The 18,273-nt window shown below is 47.6% G+C and overlaps 1 protein-coding gene across 1 annotated transcript in view; it reads right to left on the minus strand.

The window, feature by feature from the left end:
• The window catches only part of LOC105185659 (uncharacterized), a 75,990-nt gene that overhangs the window by 26,664 nt on the left and 31,053 nt on the right, over positions 1–18,273 (minus strand). The window contains exons 2-3 of the mRNA XM_011145311.3: positions 5,437–5,547; positions 2,393–2,506 (exon numbers count right to left, since the gene is read on the minus strand). Coding sequence (XP_011143613.1) covers positions 2,393–2,462 — 70 coding nt within the window. The 5' untranslated portion in view covers positions 2,463–2,506; positions 5,437–5,547. The remainder of the gene's footprint in view (positions 1–2,392; positions 2,507–5,436; positions 5,548–18,273) is intronic.

An 18,273-nucleotide genomic window follows, 5' to 3' on the forward strand; every position in this document is an offset into this window, starting at 1 on the left:
TAGCGAGTGCGAATGAGAATGTCGTCGCGTATTTGATGGAATATTGCGCGCAGTGTGGAGAATCCGGGCGATAAAACGCGACATTTCAAGATGAGCCAAAATGCGAATGCACTTTGCCAGTTGCGTAATGACCCAATCGCCGGCAGCAACGCAATGTGCTTCTTGATTACACCCGCTTCTCGCTCGCGCTCAAGCCGACAGAGCATAAATGTACTAATATCGTGAAACAACGACACGTGCAAACGATAACGGCAATATATCGTTCACCGGGGGTGGCTGTGTTCATCAGCGATTCCGACACTCGCGCATTTCGCATTCGCGTTGTTCGCTCTCGCGGAAAAAGCATCGAGAGGCGAACGAGCCTTTTTTCTCTCTCTCTCTCTCTCTCTCTCGCGCGCGCGCGCGCGTGCGCCCACCACGACGTCCTTCATAGCGCTCTCTCCTTATACTGCCGATGCGTCAAGCCGGTCGTGTTATAAATTTTAAAGAGCTTAATTCCGCGTAATTAGCAAAGTTTCTGGGTTGCCGTAGGGGCAAGGGAATGGCCGAAGGACGGGGGAGGGGCCGCAGGAAAGGACGAAGACGAAGAGGACCCTTCGAAACTTTTTAAGACCGAACTCCTCCAAGCGCGCCGACATTTTTCGGTCGGTCGTTATTTACTTTTTCACGAACCCGGCAGACAGTGGGTTGGCGGGGGGGAGGGAGGGGGGAGGGAGGGGGAGAGCGAGCGGCCGCCGCGAAATCGACGACATTTTGATTTATGGAGCGAAAATGGAAATTCAGCGTCAGGACACGGCGGGCCGGGGTCCGGAGTCCCGCGGGACTCCGAGACGCCTTTATCGCATAGCGGCGGCAATTTTTTCGATCTGCATCTCGATCATCGTCGTGCGCGTCGCGTAGGGGAACGATCGCGAGAGAGAGTGCTTTCTCGTGAGATTTATGACGGCGCGATCGCGAGCCGAAAAATGAAAACCGAAAATGCGCCGTGAAAGGGATCGATCGTCTCGAGAAGTACAAATCGACATCTCGCTGGAACCAGTCGTGTGCCGGCTGCATCGTCTCACAGCGAGATTCACTCAGCTTCGAGTCTCATTTTCTTTTCGTTTCTTTGCGTTTCATTTACACCGTAGGTCAATCTAGACGCGCGTGTCCGCGTGCTATTCAGCGTATCGTTTCGACCGTATCTCTCTTTGTTAGTGTTGCGATTCGCTGCGCTCTTAATTCTGCGTCTTGATCAAGTCTGCCGCAACGTCAGTCGTAACTCTTGCCGCAGTTATTTCGTTCGACGGATGATCGAAGTTCCTGCGCCAAGGACTCCCGGCGTTGGTGCAAGGAGTGTGAGAGGTTGATGCGCTATTTCAAGAAGCTATACTGATTACGCTTCGATCGCCAATGAGAGCTTATCTCGGCGACTGCCGCTAAAGATGGCATCTATATGTGTGTGTGTGTGTGTGTGTGTGTGTGTGTGTGTGTGTGTGTGTGTGTGTGTGTGTGTGTACGTACGTTTGTGTGCGCTGTTAGTAGCCGACCGCCCCTTCACCCTCTTGACCCGTCTCGCGGCTAAACCGCGCCAGGCTCGGCTAATAAGTTATTACGTCGTGAAAATAAGAGGAAAATTGCAAAGCGGTTTAGCCGTGAAAACGGTGTCAATTACCGTCGATATCGGTGATACCGGCAATGGCGGAGGAGGAGGTGTGTTTCGCGGCTTGTATCCTTCGCGCCGGGAAATGCTTTTACGACGCCGGCACAAAGGACGGCGCGGCGAGGGGGAGAAACACTTGGAGAATATTTCTAGGCGCTAATTTTCTAACGCTGTTACCGACCGAGATTGCAATTAGCAGGTGTGCGGGAGGGGGCGAGGAGGGGAAATTAATTTATCGCGTTCGTCGAGGGCGGAAACGGTGGGATGCAATCTGATGAGACGTAACGAGAGGGTAATTCGTTATACGTTGGTCGGGGGGTAATTTGTTACGTCGCTTTTCGCAGCTGAGTGATAACCGTCGCGGTGCGGCGATCGTGAAGTTTGAGGGGTGGACGTGAATGAATGACGAAGAGCTGATGTTTATCGACTTCGTGGCGGAAAACTGCCGACGGGAGTTGGGAACTCGTGTTCTTCAATGACTCAATCGCATTTAAATTCGCATTATGTCACAGCGCGGCTCTTAATTTAGCCTCATCGATCTCGTCGTCGTCGTCGTCGTCGTCTGTATTTTTGCTCGTATAATCGCGACGCGCAAACGTCAACAACGCACCCAATAGCGCCCAGTCGCGGCCATTTATTGCGGAACTCGCGAAACCGTGTCGCAGCGTGTTTACGCGGTCTAATAAATTTGCCGGGCTCCCAAAACTCCCCGAACTTCGAACTTTATGATAAAGCGCCAGTGTCACTTACCGGTAGGTGTACACGGAGTTCTTGCCGCCTCGACGAGGTCTTCGCGACTCCCGGGCGGCGCCTCCAGCATTGTCGCGCTGCCGGAAAATTTCTTTACGCACAGCAGGCTCAACGCTGTGGAAGTGAGAAGCAATTATTGCGAGTCTCGATCTGATAGCGGGCGAATCTAGAAACTGCGCGAGAGAGGAATCACTGCTACCTCGCGGAAAATTGCAAAGTAAATTTCAGCCGGCCGAGAGATAACTCGAAATTAAAAATGTTAGCCGCCGAAAAGAGAGGGAAGGAGAGACGAAAAAGAATCGAAGCAAATTCGCAGGAAGGAATTCTTAATTAAATGACTTGGCATAACTGCGGTATAATTAGGGCACGCTGTGCGGAGCTTGCTTAGCATTTTCAGGCGATGTAGTCCGCCCGGCATTCGATAGCTCTTTCCCAGGAAATTGGAGACGCCACATACATATTTATAGACGGCGCGGAGTCCTTCGGGAATTTGGCAAGCAATCGGAGCACCGTTCTAACCGTCTCGAGATAAAAAGGATCAGGAGCGCCTGACCTAACTTGTGTATATCGCTTCCATTCCCGATCTTATTCTATAGTTTTTGCCGCAATGCCGATGCGAGAGGGATCATGTAATATACGTACTAGGTGCGCAACTAAGTTTCCGGGTGTTTCACACATGGATGGCGCTAACGACACATGTAGTCGACATACATGTCTGAAGTTGGGTTTTTTTTTATAGCTTGGACATCTGTTAACAAATAACCAGTCGTAATACCAACACATATCGCAACGCAAAAATATTTTTTCTAACAACGAAGATGTCGGAGTTTCGTGCCAAATAAACAGCATTTGCGGGAAGCTTTGCTTTTCTGCTTTAACTTGAAAAAAGGTGCAGCTGAAGCACGTGGTTTGCTTGAGGAGGCCTACGGCGAACATGCACCATCGAAAACTACCTGTGAAGGTAGTTTAAGTAACGCCTTTACGAGGTTTAAACGAGGTTTAAACGCTTCAGAAGTGGCGATTTCGACACTGAGGACGGAAGGAGCGCTCCGGAAGACCAAAAACAAGCCGGAGGACGTCGATCTGCAAGTGTTATTGGATGAAGATGATACGCAAACACAAGATCAACTTGCGGAGCGGCATTAAACACGACTCGCCAAGGTATTTTCAAACGTTTACATGCCATGGGAAAAATTCAAAAGGAAGGAAAATGGGTGCCGCATGAGTTGACTGAGAGACAGATGGAAAATCGAAGAGCCACTTCGGAAATTTTGCTTTTGCGGCATGAAAGAAAGAGTTTCCTGCATCGAATTGTTACTGGCGGTGAGAAGTGGATATATTTCGAGAATTCCAAACGCAAAAAATCGTGGCTTTCATCTGGCGAAGCATCGACGGCACGGTCAAATCGCTTCGGAAAGAAGACAATGCTGTGCGTTTGGTGGGACCAGAAAGGAATCGTGTACTATGAGCTGCTGAAACCGGGCGAAACTGTCAATGGGCATCGCTGCCGATAACAGCTGATCAATTTGAACCATGCATTGCTCGAAAAACGGCCAGAATGGGACACGAGACACGAACGAGTGATATTGCAGCACGACCACGCTCCGTGCCATCGCACTTCCATCGTCCGGGACACCATGAAAACGCTGAAATGGGATCTGCTAGCGCACCCGCCGTATTCGCCAGACCTGGCCCCTTCCGATTATCACTTGTTCCGGTCGATGGCGCATGGCTTGGCTGGGCGACACTTGGCCAATTTCGAACAAGTGCAAAATTGGTTGGATGAATGGTTTCGGTCCAAAGACGCGTCGTTTTATCGTCGCGGTATTCATGTATTGCCAGAGAGATGGCAAAAATGTGTAGCTAACGAGGGACGATACTTCGAATAAACCATTTTTTGTATTTCTCTTGAAATTTTCCATTTTTCATTGATCGAAAGAGACCGGAAACTTAGTTGCGCACCTAGTACGATTGTGCGCCAGGCACACAAATTCGTCGTTCGCGAGGCTTACGAAGTTTCTCTCAACAACCGAGGACACCTTTCTTCAAAATTTCATCAGACGCTCGTGTTGTCTTAATGTTACACGTATCTGTATACTTTGCGTTAACGTTTATCGCGATGATTTCTTTTCACAAATATTTTACGATTTCTGCGATCTCGACTGCACCGCGATTAACTTCTGAAAGCAAACACATCACTTTAAAGTTCCGGAGATTCGTTCACCGATATACCGAAATTTGTCTATGCTTCACCGAGAACGCCTCGTCGGAATGTTTCCATTCGTTAAAACAAAAGTTCGTAAGAAGAAATTTATCAAAAGTTGGAAATTGAAGTTTCGGTGAACGGAACGATCACCGCTCTTTCCGTGCCCCATCCGTCATCCGACGCACCATGTGATGTGTACGTGAGATGAAATCCGAACGTTCATATACACAACGTTGCATTCGAGGTGATTCGAGAGCTGCACTACCCAAGAATTTTATTTATACTTTAGCCGAGAGCCCATGAATCTTCGCCATTTCGTCTAGAATGGTCTCCGGCCAAGCATGCAGTTTTGTGTTGAGATAAAAGCGCAACTTACATTCAAAAATAGGTCGGGGGAAAACATTTGAAAGCGCATATTTTGCGACAATCTAACAACGTTTTTAAACTGATGCAATATGGCATCGTTAAAGAATGATGTACAGAATGCTTTTCTTTCGTCAGAAATATAAACCTTCATTTGGTCAATTTAAAATATTCTTACTACGGCTATGATTCCTTTGTTTATCTAACGTTTCCAGTCTTGTATCGCATATACAAAGTCTAATAAACACGAAAGAGTATAAAAATAGCGAAATGAGTGAATGAATGAATTCATGTCAGAAGAAGAATAACCACGGAGATAAAGCACGAAAATGTAGAGTTGTCGATCCGTTCGTCTTTGTACTTTTCCCGCACGTAGCATCCGCACGTATCACGCGACCTGACGTGTCCATAGCTCAAGGGATAAGTTTCTAAATAATATTACAGCCGTAAATCAAGGCATGATTTATCGACTTACCCCGCTTTACGTCTCGCCACGTGTTCGTGATTTCGCCGAATCTGCCCAATCCGTTTGGTGTCCGTCCATATATTCCTCTCACATCGTTTCGATATTCGGTTTTCCTCGATCCTGCAGCAATAAAGCGTCACGGATACTTTTGTTATTATATATGAGGCTGATGTATAATATTAATAATAATAATAATAATAATAATAATAATAATAATAATAATGTAATATAATATTTTATTCGCCGGTACAATATATACGCCGTGTTTATATGTATAAATAATATATAAACTTATAAGTATTTCGTTCAAATAATATATAAACTTATAAATTCGAGATACGTGTACGCGAGCAATGATTACACATGCAAAAGAAAAGGCTTTTCTCTTCTAAATGTTAAGTCCGAGTAAACTGAGTAACTCATGTGGAGCAAAAGTTGCTTCTGTTCCCAAATACGCTTCATTTTTATCTCACTTTTTACGCGCGAATTGGCAACTGTTAATCAAACAGATCGATCGACGAATTGCCGTAACGTCAGAAGCCATTTCGTGCGTGAAACTTTATGGACGAGTGCGCAGCCAAATAATACATTTGCGGCGGACCATTTTCCAGGCGGGACATTTTTTTTCCTGCCCGTACGTCGAAACTTCATTTCATTCTACGAAATCTGCGGAGATTACATTCGCGTCCGCACCCAAACGCGACGCAATTTAACGACTACGTGTCTCACATGCGACAAATGCATAATGCGGCCGACCTGCATATGCATGAAGTCACAGAATATATATGCGCATATGCGCACCGTGATGTACGCGCCGCGGACCACAAGAGGGCAAACACGGGCAACGAGCAAATAACGGGCGCGCCGCAAAACGCTGGAGTTGCTTTGAAACGTTAGAATGTTGCGACTCGAGTTTTATTGCAGCCGCGGCCGGTGATGACAATATAAGAGACGCCCCTCGGCATCGTCGATCCCGCCGTCGACGTCGCGTGTTCGTTTCCCCACGTCATCGCGCACATCAGGCCAACCCAGAGAACCCAGCGCTAAATTCCCCGCACGATCAGATTTTCGTCGGTCGGACCCGCTAATCCACGCGAGAGAGAAACGTGTCAGGTCACGTAACAACGAACTTCCCGACTCGAGAACTCGTCGCGAGCAGCCGCTCTGCCGCGATCGTCGCGATTTCTATTTAACTTTATCGATGGACGTTACAGTGATCACCCCAATTACCGTCCCTGCAAATCAACCCGGCCGCTATTACGCTCCCCGTAATTACTTCATCGTGCTGGCGCACAGCGGCGCACCGGGGACGCGACTTTTACAGCGAGCGTTCTTCGCCGCCGCCGCCGCGGCGAATGAAACGCGGCCGACAGCCGTAGGTACTTTCCGCGATTGTCAGGCGCGAGTCGAGCACGCGCGAATAACGCGTCGGTGGGCGAAATTGCTCGTAAATTCCATGGGCCACGGGAATCTTTTATCTCTTAATGTGACTCGGTGCGCGCTGCCGCGCGCTCCTTGCGGTGTCTGCTACCGTTACCAGATAAGAGACGTTACCTGCCTGGCACCCTCCTTAATCTCCGCTTTTTCGCCGCGCTGCTCGCTCCGGTCGATTCCTTTAACGTGTCTCTCCCACGCTCTCGCAATTTCTCTCGCGGTTATTTCAAGCGCGCGCCATTCTCTCGACGGCAGAGAGAGAGAGAGAGAGAGAGAGAGAGAGAGAGAGAGCAACAGAGGAAGCAAGTGTTGCGTACGTTTCCGTCGCGCGCGTGTGAGTTCCGGTGGCCGGCAGCTTCGGTCGCGATAAAAGACGACAAAGTTGTCGGTCGGGGGAGGGCGGCGGGCGGAGGGATGAATAAGTGATGTGTTTTACGCTCGGCGAGCTCCGCGCGATATTCCGGCGCTTCAATCCGGCGCGCGCGAAGCAACAACTGCGACTTCAATTAGGACGAACGTGTTCTTCGGGACGTCAGCTGCGTGTTCTCCCGGGGGCATGCTGTAGTAACGTTAGCGTAATAATTGAGATTTCTCGGGAGGATCGCGCATCACGACCCAGAAGGGCAAAAACGCGGCGCGCGCCGCGACGAGCGCGAATTACGCTCCGCGCCTTCGAAAAACTCCGCGCCAATAACCGGCAAAATTATCGATCGGACGAAAATACCGTGCGCCCGGCGCAACATCGACATGGCATACGCCACGGTATCGAAAAAATTGCGCTCGCTCCCGTGAGGGACATATTTTTCAGGAATGACTATTGCTGCGCTACGCTCGGCCTTGCTCGCGTCGGCTCTTGTTTCTCCCGTCTATCTTCTCCCTCTTTCTCTCTCTCTCTCTCTCTCTCTCTCTCTCTCTCTCTCTTCCACGTTATTAACTAATTGTTATTGGTGCGGGGATAAATGTTCTTTTACAACAAATGGATCGCAGCAGGGTCCGGTAAAAATCATTTGGAAACTTCGGTAAACCGAAATTTCTCTTTCAGCCGTAATGGCTGTGGAAATTTCGCGCTCACGCGCGCGCGTCCCTTTTAGACATTTCTTCGTTAAATGCTTTATTTTTGCGACGGAATTATCGAAGCGCGCGGCGTGTAGCTCGAGGAAATTAATAATCGAGCAAAAATACCGATGTATATATGTTATCGGAAAGCAACGTCGTGAAAATTACGTGCCTGACACAATATGCACAGAATGGTGTCCCACCGGAGAAACGTCTCGTGAAAATGTTGAAAACGTATGCGTATTGTGCGCGTCTGTTGCGAAGCCGCGAAATAACTGCGAACTTGATTTCCCATTGGCGCTAAACCGTAAGCCGATATGACAGACAGGCCGCTGGGACATTCAAAGAGAATATTAATACTAATACTCAAATTCGCGCATTGCACTTTTAATTCCGGTAAGATTCGGTTGCAGAGATATACCAGATATGCAAAGAGAAATGATAATAAGACGGTGGAGGGGTGAAATTTCGCAAGAGTTAAAACACTCAAGTGCCGTGAGAAATGTCGGAAGATAAAACTGAAATCGGGAATAATCGTGACGCACGGGACACGCAAGAACGCTGTCGGAAACTTGATTATCAAGAGGCACGGTAGTGCCTATATTACGCGAAATTGCGAGTTGAAACGAGGTGAGATATTCATATCTCAGCAATGGCTAAACTGATCGAGGTTTCTTCAATTCCAATCGATTCGGCTTTAAAAAATAGAAAGAAAAGTGTCTTTGTATGTTTTGTGTACGTTGTCACTAAGTGTAGATATTTTTAAATAAAATCCAAATCACAGAAAATTTCGATTCAGTAAAAAAGTAAGAAACGTTAGATCGCAGAGGAGAGGGGATTTGTGCATCTCACTTTTCCGATACCAAAGGCCCGACACCAAGCGTGCTGAAGAAGCAGTGAGTGCGAGTGAGCAAGCGATAGACAATAAGAGAGAGAAGAATATTGCTAGAATACAGGAGTAGAAATGTGCGAGAAAGAGAGAGAGAGAGAGAGAGAGAGAGAAAAGCCAAGATTTTTAGCATTATATATTTTTTATTGCATTGTTATATTAACTAATTTATTGTAATAAGTAAAATAACCATAAAACTCAGTGTTCTAGTAAATAATGAAGACTGTTTTTCAAGTACCAGATTGTGTATCATTGGGAATTTTTGATACATTTATCTTCAGATTGCAAATCGCTCTCATTTGCAGAGTTGAGTAGAGTTTTTCAGTTGATGCTATTGTTTTGTTATATCATTTTTTTGTAGAACAGTTTTGTAGAGTTTTATTTATAGTATTCAATAGAAGAATTTATTGTTTGAGATATAAGTTTGACTTGTACAAACTTATTACTTGTATAACGAAAATAATAAATTATATTGCCCAAAGATACATGCTCATGCGGTACGATGCACAGTACTAAAAGTGTAAACATTGCCGTTTATATCATTTCTTTTGCAAAGTAGTGTCGTAGAGTTTTATTACAGTTATAAATTTTTACTTGTAAAATTTTATGTTACATATGTAACTTGAAAAGAAATTATTTGAAATTTTTAAAAATAACACAATACATGTTGCGCGTATACTTGGCGCCTCTTTTTACCTTTTTGTTTAAAAAGGTAAACTTTATACAACGTTACGGGCTCTCTGAGACGCGTCCGGTGGGACAAGGTCGCGCGATTTTGAAAACAACATGTATATAAGTACGCAACTGCCGCGACCGCTTCCATTATTGTTTACGCCGCGGCGTCGGACGGATCGGCAGATCGCCGCGCGTAATAATTTCCGAATTTTCACGCTCGATCACAGTATACGCGCGAGTGTAACATGTAATATTCGTGCATGTGTGTGCGTGCGTACGTGTGTGTATGTGTGCGTGACGATCCGGAGCATCTTAAGCAATAGCAGTGTTCCATGATGGTCTTTAAAGGTAAACTTTTATTGGTTAACTTGGTTAAGTTGAAGAAGCTAGATTGTAGTCTCGAGTCTTCGTATTCTTGATGCCGAGCGCATTTGTCGCTGTAATACTAATGAGAAAACTCGCTTTTTGTTACAGATCTGCTGGAGTTTGCGGCCACGCAATAGCTGCGGTTACCGGGACGCAGTTTCGACGGACGCCGATGCCGCACCGGAGGATCCGGTTCGGGCCGAGCAGAGTCGGCTTGAAGGTGAGGTTCACTGATCGTTTGTACATTTCTTCTTGATTCATTGCGATCGAAAACCGAGTGATTGGAATAAAAGCCGTTGAATTGCGATGGCAAAGGATCAATGTTTGTATCTGCGCGCGCGCGCTTCCGCGAACTGAACTCAACCTAACCTAACTTTTAACCTAACGGTTTAACTAACGAAACTATATTTTTTGTTACAGATCCGCAGCAGAACGCGGCTGACTCTGTCTGCTGTGTATCGGTGAGTCAGAGAAGAAAAGACATTTTTATGGTGATGGGTGTTTGCAATATCTCGAGAAAATCAATGCGATTTAATTATACTTTTTTTCACACATTGCTCGAAATAATCAGGAGATCGTGTCTTTCAATGATCGTATTACACAACAGAATCTTTAAGATATATAATATATATTTCTCTCTTTTATATTTACTCTGAATCATTAGACGATACAGATATAAATGCTTTAGTTTGTTATTATATTGAAATCAAGATATGGAATTATTTGCTGCGATTCAATCAATATAACTCCTGCTTCGAGTAGTGTGTAATGTTAAAATTTGATCAGAATTGCGCCATCGTACGTGAAATTCACCATTATTTATCTTATTTGGCTTGATAAATTTTGTGTCTATCGAGTTTATCAATTTTCTACGCGTACATTCTACATTTTTCACGCGTGTCAGAAGCGATAATATTTCATTTGAAATGACCGATAAATTTGGTACGCGCGTTTATTTACATTACAACTTAGTCCTTACGAAACAGAACGTGCGTTTCTTTCGAATTACCGTTCGCGAAACAAAACATTTTCGTTTTTTCTCCTGTCTAAACGTAATTTTCACTCGCGATTGATTCTACGTGAATCGCGTCTCACGTATACATTTTCGGAACGTTGCAATATCGTGTTTACTTCTTTTTGGGATAAAAATCTCATCTTTTGAACGCGACCATATATGTTTCTTTGTCTCGCCATTCTTTCTCCTTAAAATCCGATCGAAATTTATGAAAGAGAAAAGATAAAGAGACAGAAAAAGCGACAAAATATTATAAAAAAAGAAACTCGTCCTGTGGATGCTGAGAAGACTGGACATTGGACGGATGCAGAGTCACAGGAGTCAACGAAGGTCGGTGAGTGTGCAGATCAAACGCTCAGAAAGCGTCATATTTTATAATGCATGCTCATATATAAATCGCATTGGTTCTCGGTCAGAGATAACAAAAAATAATGCGCGATAATATGCGTCCATATCCAATTTAATATATCAAATTACGTGCGAAGAAAGAAGCGCGACATATTGTTATTTGGAATTCTCGTGAGGTTCTTGCGAGGTTCATTATTTTCAATGTTCACCCGAGCTGTGACATAGATAAACAACATTTTTTCCAATGTGCTATTTGGGGGGGGCACTTGTTCAACTTCTACCATTGATTGAAGAACAAGAGCTTCGTCTGCAGACTTTGAAATGCGTTTTATTTTGAAATGATTACCTGCGGGTGCCTTTCATTCGCGTTTCTTGATTTCACATCCTCTTTCAAATTTTCCTGTCCTAATATCATTGATTAAATAGACGGTGGTACGTCCGCTTAGTACGGGCGTCTACGAGATGATAGATATTACTGTAGCGCGATAAACTTCTAAAAAGTTCTGAAGCCGAAATGTATGGCTCGTCCGTGTGGTTGTGTATGTGTTCTTCTTACGTATGAATGTGTACGTGGGTTATGTGTACATGTGTGTGCTGCATGTGCTGAACCCGTCCCCAACCGTAAATTTCACCTTCGGTGACATTTCCTGTGCAGAGAATGACCTGGCAGAGAGGGGAGGGGGGATAGAACGGAGGATCGTCGACGATTAGCTAGCACTACTATCCCGCTAACGTTTACCGCTTTCTTCTGTTTACCGGCGGCCTAGTGCCTCGTTAACGGTGAAAAATCGTTTGGTTGTCGGTGACCGTATTAATTAGTTGTTACAGTTAATTATAGCGCATTTTCCGGGCAATATTAAAGTTGTTTTATCTGAAATTACTAGCGTTTTCCAACGCACCCACGGGTGATGTAAGACACCGTGAGAGGGAAAGAAACTAATAAAGATGTTACGGAGTCTTCGATAAGCGCGGAAATTGGCGCGAAAGGAAATCGATTGGTACTGCGGGCAAAAGAGAAATATGTTGGCCGAGTTGCACCGCGGTGGGAAACCACATATCCCCCTCCCCCCCCGTTGCCCCGCCATTCCCCGAACGTCGTCTTGACGCACCCCCTGTAATTCGGCGACGTATCGGGGCGTATTTATCCGGACGCCGTGAGATACGCGCGCACACCTGGAAGACGCGGCATGGGAAAAAGGACGGAGAAAGCTCGTGACCTCGAGGTACTGACGGGAATATAAAGCAGGCGGCGCTGTGCGGCGGAACGGTCTCATAAGCAGTCGTTTCTTTGTACATGTTTTTCTCCCTCGTCTACCCTCCACGCGTTAGATACCTTAAGGAACGGGAAATTCGCTCGGCGGAGGCGCCGTCACCGCCGCCGCCGCCGCCGCCGACGGATTTCGAGAGAGCGACGGATGCAAATTAAACGCTGCCGCGGACGTGAAGGGAATGGATGGTAGTCGTCGTGCGTGTAGGCAAAAGAAAAACTCCGGTGGTTTTTGCGGGGAAGGGACGAGTTGACTGGTGTCCGTTTAAATCTACGGGAGAAAGGAGAAGCCACGCGCGCGCGCGACTGAGGGACAGATAATTACCGGCGGATAATGAGGCGTGTACTATGGATGTTTTACGGCATGCGAGTAAATACAAAAGTAAATGAAGTGTAATACTTAACGTAGAGAGAACGCCGGGGGCCGCACGGAAAAAGATTAATGAACTTACTTGAGGAAGTTCTCCGGAGAATCAAAATGGTATAAGTGGCGCGCAAATTGTTTTTCAACTATTGAAAGTTTTTAACGTCATCGGGAGTTCCTCACGGTAATTGCTCCAAGCGGAATGAAAAATATTTTCGCACTTTGGCGGCGGACTTCATCATCGAGTATCTCCTTGTCGTTTAGCGATTAATTAACGTGATCGAAGAACTAATAAAGAGAGTTTACCGGATTACGCTTTACCTCTCCTTTAAATTCTGTTATTCCGGCGGAGGAAAAAATACTCGGGATTGAAATTTTTTCCGTAATATCCTTCGCCGACTAAGAGGTAATGAACCGTTTGACAAGTGTCGTAGCTCTTAGGGGGCGGCTAAAGTGCCGCTCGAAGGTAATTTCACAAAGGAAGGACGCCCTTGACGCCACTTCGTGTGTACAGTGCATCTTGGAGAGTAATTAATCATAGACCCTTGAGTTTGCCTATCGAGGACGACTAACAGGCTCCTCCGGAAATTAAAATATGGTTCGACAGCATTTCAGGGCCGAAACGGAAAGGGAAAGGGTGATTACTCAAATGGCCAAAAGTCGTAAAATCCGGTGAACGAGAAACGAAAATCGAGCCTTCGGCTCGACGATAAATTCGTAATGAAAAGGAAACGAACATGAAGTAATATTTGACGTTTAATTAGACTGTTAAATTAAATGTTTAATTAATTCTTACCTGCAGCTATTTTTCCGTTTGTACTTCAATCTGATCGACAAACACACACACCACCGCGAATTCGAATTTATAAAATCCCCATTAAAGTTTCTCGAGCTTTAACGTCGTTTTAAAGATGTCGACGGATTTACGCGGCACTACGCGGCGGAATGCTCCGGAACGGAAATTTATCAGCGCTCAATAGGATCGTTAATAGTTGAAATAGCGGGAACTTGGTGGCTGTACTACAGGTGATCCTGCCTTCGCGAGGGCATCCCAATTTATGAACATCCCGTATTATATTACAGAACAGCCATGTCGTAGGTAGGTGGTGTCGCGCGCACCTTTGCCCCACGTCCTCGTACCATCTCCCTGCAAAGGGATGATACGTTCTCGTCCTCGATTCCCGTACATCCCTCAACCAAATCACTGGTCGTAATTTAGGAAATAGAACGCTCTCTCGCCCGCGCGCCATTACTCGGGTTAGTAGTCAATTCGTCGTGTAAGCCCGACGATCGTGTAACACGCGCGGTGTTCTCGCGCTGCCGGGAAATGACGATCTATTTACGTTAACAAATTAATAAATTAACACGATACACCGCCTGCCTCCCCCCTTATCGCCTGCGAGTGATCGCGGCGTTTCGCGTCGCGCCGTCGTAACACTTCGCGCTGATCGGATGATTGCAACGTCAAAGGAACCGCCGCACCAAACAGAGTCGTCCATTGACGAAATCGCGCAATGATATTACAAAGGGAATATGCGAGTTATTTGGATAAGGACGCTACAACGTTTGCGCCGTTCCATCCACGGGCGGAGAGGATATTAGATTTCGCGATAAATACCGCTGCGGAAATTATACGCTAAATGCAATTCGAATTCATTACACGACCTCGCACTCGGCTGGAAACGTCGAAATTTGCATATGTCTCTTCGCAGGATTATTCGTCTCGTCACTGAACGCGTCGCGCAGTTGCTTGAGTGTCGGACGGCGTCGTGGGTCGAATTTACATTTTATTATCAGTCAGCTGGCCTCGCAACGGAGCGCATCCCCATCTTCATTTTTGTAGACTCGGATTCCGACGGCAAACACATCTCCGCCGACCGGTGGCGATTCTTCGTCGATCTGCCGCGCGCGCGCGCGAGTTTCGTTGAATATATCATATTATTATACAAGCGTTCCGCGTCGCTGCGCGGCATTGCTCGTTCCTATCAGAGGGATTCAATACGACTTGGAGGGACGCGACCTCGCGGTTGAATCAAAGTACAACAGAATCATTACGGCGCGGCGCGGCGCGGCGGGGGAGGACAAACTTGGCGGAAAGTTTTCAGCAGAAGCAATAACCGACGATTTTATGACGCGACGGCGCGGCATCGCGGCGCCTTCACAGACGCGGCGCGTACATTCAGACTCTCAACGCGCTGCTTCTTCTTTTTAAAGGCTTTTAAAGGTTTAATCAGGCGCGAGGAGCGGGGCAGCGTGGAAAGTCAACAAGTCCGAGATATTGCATTTTAGTCGGAGATTTTGTCAGATTCTTTACAGAGAATTAATTGATTATCAAATTGGAAAATAAGCCTCCTCTTCGTAGAAAGTGAGGAGGGTCGGAAGAGGAAGATTTCGGAATTTTGAGGGATTTTTGCACCTTCGCTGTGACAATGAAAGGACGCGCATCACGCATTGTTAATTTGTATTCGCGATCACGTGCATCGGTCAATCAACGGGCGGTGAATGCAATCGCGTGGAACGACCGGCGATAAAGTACGAATCTTACACACCAGCCACGTCTGATCCATTCCAGAAGACCTCTTTTTAAAGCCCCCCCGATAGGTCTCTTCTACGACGTTTGAGAGCTTCGGGAGCCGCTTATGTTTTCCCTGATGTAACCGGGGCCCGATTGAATGTGCGTCGAGGGGATGGGACTAATGGAATTGATGCACTCCGGAGCTCGCGGCCTCCGACCGCGTCGCTCGGTTACAACCCTCCCGTATCGCGTGTCGCTTTTATTTGTCGCCGAATGTTGCGGTAACTTCAGGTTCGCGCAAAGCGAGTATATCGTAACTAAAGGTGTCTTCATGACGACGTGGAACCTGCGATATGTGAAAGAGTCGTAGAATCTCGTCGGCTCGCAGACTCTTTGATTCCTATTAGTCGCGCAATGATACTTCACGTGTCGAGCGGTCCCTTCCTTTGTCGTTGCTTCTTCCGGAAGAAGATACAACCTTCGCGTGCGCTGTACAATTGCTCTTGACAGTATCGCGGCGCGGACGTCGACTCGGCACCGTCGCGCGGCACTCCTCTAATTAGATGAAATTGCTCAACTATTTAAGGTAACTCTCGATATTCCAGCTGCACAGTGCCGTCGTCTAAGATACGGTTTGACGATGTAACTCCGCGTGTAAAATTCAAAGCTGCTCGCTCTTTGTATACGCGGTGTGTACACCTCGCAGAAATGTCGAGGAGATGTATAGTATGGTATGCGCCTGTTCCAAACCAGGAAACTCGTCCCGTTATATCGACGCGGCGCAACGGCCGAGCATCTTGATCCCCTTATATCCGCAATCGTCACCCTGTGAGACGAGTCGTCGCCAAAAGTCTGATAAAGACGATCCATCCATCGCGTTGCGATGGAAACCTCCATGGAAGGCTCTCGTCTAACCGCACGGTGCGATATGCGCCGAGTCCTGCCGAAATAATAATACACGCGCTGCCTCGGGGAGTAATCGAATATCTCCCCCCGGATAATTCAGACTTGTACTCCCTTGGAGAGAAAGCAGGGAAATAACGAGCTCGTTAAGCGAACGTAAACCGTCGGCCCGAACTCCGATTAATTATACGACGCGCGCGGAGAGCGATCATTGCGCGAGTTGTTCGAGTGTGCCCGGGTGTGTGCGAGTTCTCGCGGAATCTCCTCAAGAGAGGAGTGGGATATTTTCCGCAACGTTTCGGGGCGCAACATCTGTCTTCGCGTAATCCGATTAGAAGTTGGCGCGCGGTCACGCACACGCGGGCGACGTTCCGCGCCCCCGGCAGGAATGCACGACGACACAGGACGGAGGGGGGGGGATTTGAACGAATACTAGTCATTGGCGACGGTAACGCTGATCTATCGGCGGATTAGGGAGTCCGACGGCGCCGTTGGGACAGGATTTTCCTTCCCTCCGACGACGGGAGTCTCCTTCGCCCAGGCCGCGCGCCAAGGAAATTCTTCCTCGCGGCGGCGACGGCGTCGTAAAAGTCGCGCCAATTCGGGAAATGGTCCGCCGCGATGACTGACTTCCAACTACATCCGCGCTCACATCCGGAAATCGGCCTCGCCTTTCGATTCGCCGTGGCTTACCACGTGGAAACTTTCTTTTTTTACGCTGTCGTTAGCCTACTTTGTACCGTCGCGTAGCGAGTGTGCAGCAACAATTAAGCCGTGCAACGGGGAACCTCGCCTCGGCTGTCTGACAATGGCGGCTGACGATTGATTGGGACGCGGGTAATCAACATGCCGCGAAATGCCGCGAAATTACGATACGTTATTATGGGATTGTTTACTGTATAAAGCTTACGGTATAAATGAAAGAGTCGAGGTCTTTCTTCGGGGAATACGTTGCTTCACGTTTGGCCCACACCACAGGGCGCGCCTGTCGTTCTGGAGTCAAGAATACGGGAATGCGTGATTTATCGCGCGCGTCTTTTGTCCAACTGATAAACGGTGGCTGGATCTTCGCGGCTGGTTCGAATAATGGAGTACGCGCATTGTGGCGAGCACAATGACGACCTCTCGCCCGACATCTCGAAAACGTGTCTTTGGCAGTTCACGACACGACCGCGGAGCAACGACGGCGTTCTCAAATGGTGCGCGCGGTAGTGCACACCCATAATGGCTCGGACATGTTTAATAATTGTAACGCGTCGTATCGATTCGCGCGGAGTTTCGCCGTAACGCGCCGATAGTAAACTGGAGAACTCGCGGACTGGAAACTCACCGCCGGGGAATGTGGGTTAACGATCGTGTTGGGAAATATGCGAGAAGAAAGGCGGCGTAAATGCGCGGGCCTCGGTAGCGTGTTGGGTAGCTCGCGTAGAATAGAATAAATCGGCCGAACGGTGCTGAAATGCTGCAAAAAGTGTGTGACCAAAGTGTCGAAGTGATCGGACGAGCGGCCGCCGATTCGGCGAACGAGCTCTCGCCCTTTTCGTCGAATCGCGCGGAAATTGCCAAGTTGGCGCAGCCGCCGCGGGCGTGGAACGTGCGCGGCAGCGTATTACTGATAGACTGGATTATCTCATTTGCGAGGATCCACGAGGATACTGAGCGAAACAATAGTGCCGCGCGCAGCGGAGTAACCGTAAATTCCGCTTATATCTGGCTGACGTAAAGCCGCTCTTCGTCCTTCGTCTTGCGAGCTCTGCCCCTTCGGCGTCGGCGTCGGCGTCGGCTTACGTTACGTTCCCTGTGCACGCATCCAGCCATCTCTGTCTCGATTTCCCTTATATTCCTTTTTCTTCTCGGGGCACTCTCGGATGAGCACAAAGGGACTCCGAGATAACTCGACGTTGCATCGCATCGCATTGCTTTTGAAATATCGCGTCTGCCGCGCGCGTCTACGTACGGCCGCCGCCGGTAAGTGAAATCGCGCGTTCCCAAGCGAAAATTGCTGCGTCGTGCG

This window comes from Harpegnathos saltator, unplaced genomic scaffold (assembly GCF_003227715.2).
Source record: "Harpegnathos saltator strain DR-91 unplaced genomic scaffold, Hsal_v8.6 scaffold128, whole genome shotgun sequence".
NCBI lineage: Eukaryota > Metazoa > Arthropoda > Insecta > Hymenoptera > Formicidae > Harpegnathos > Harpegnathos saltator.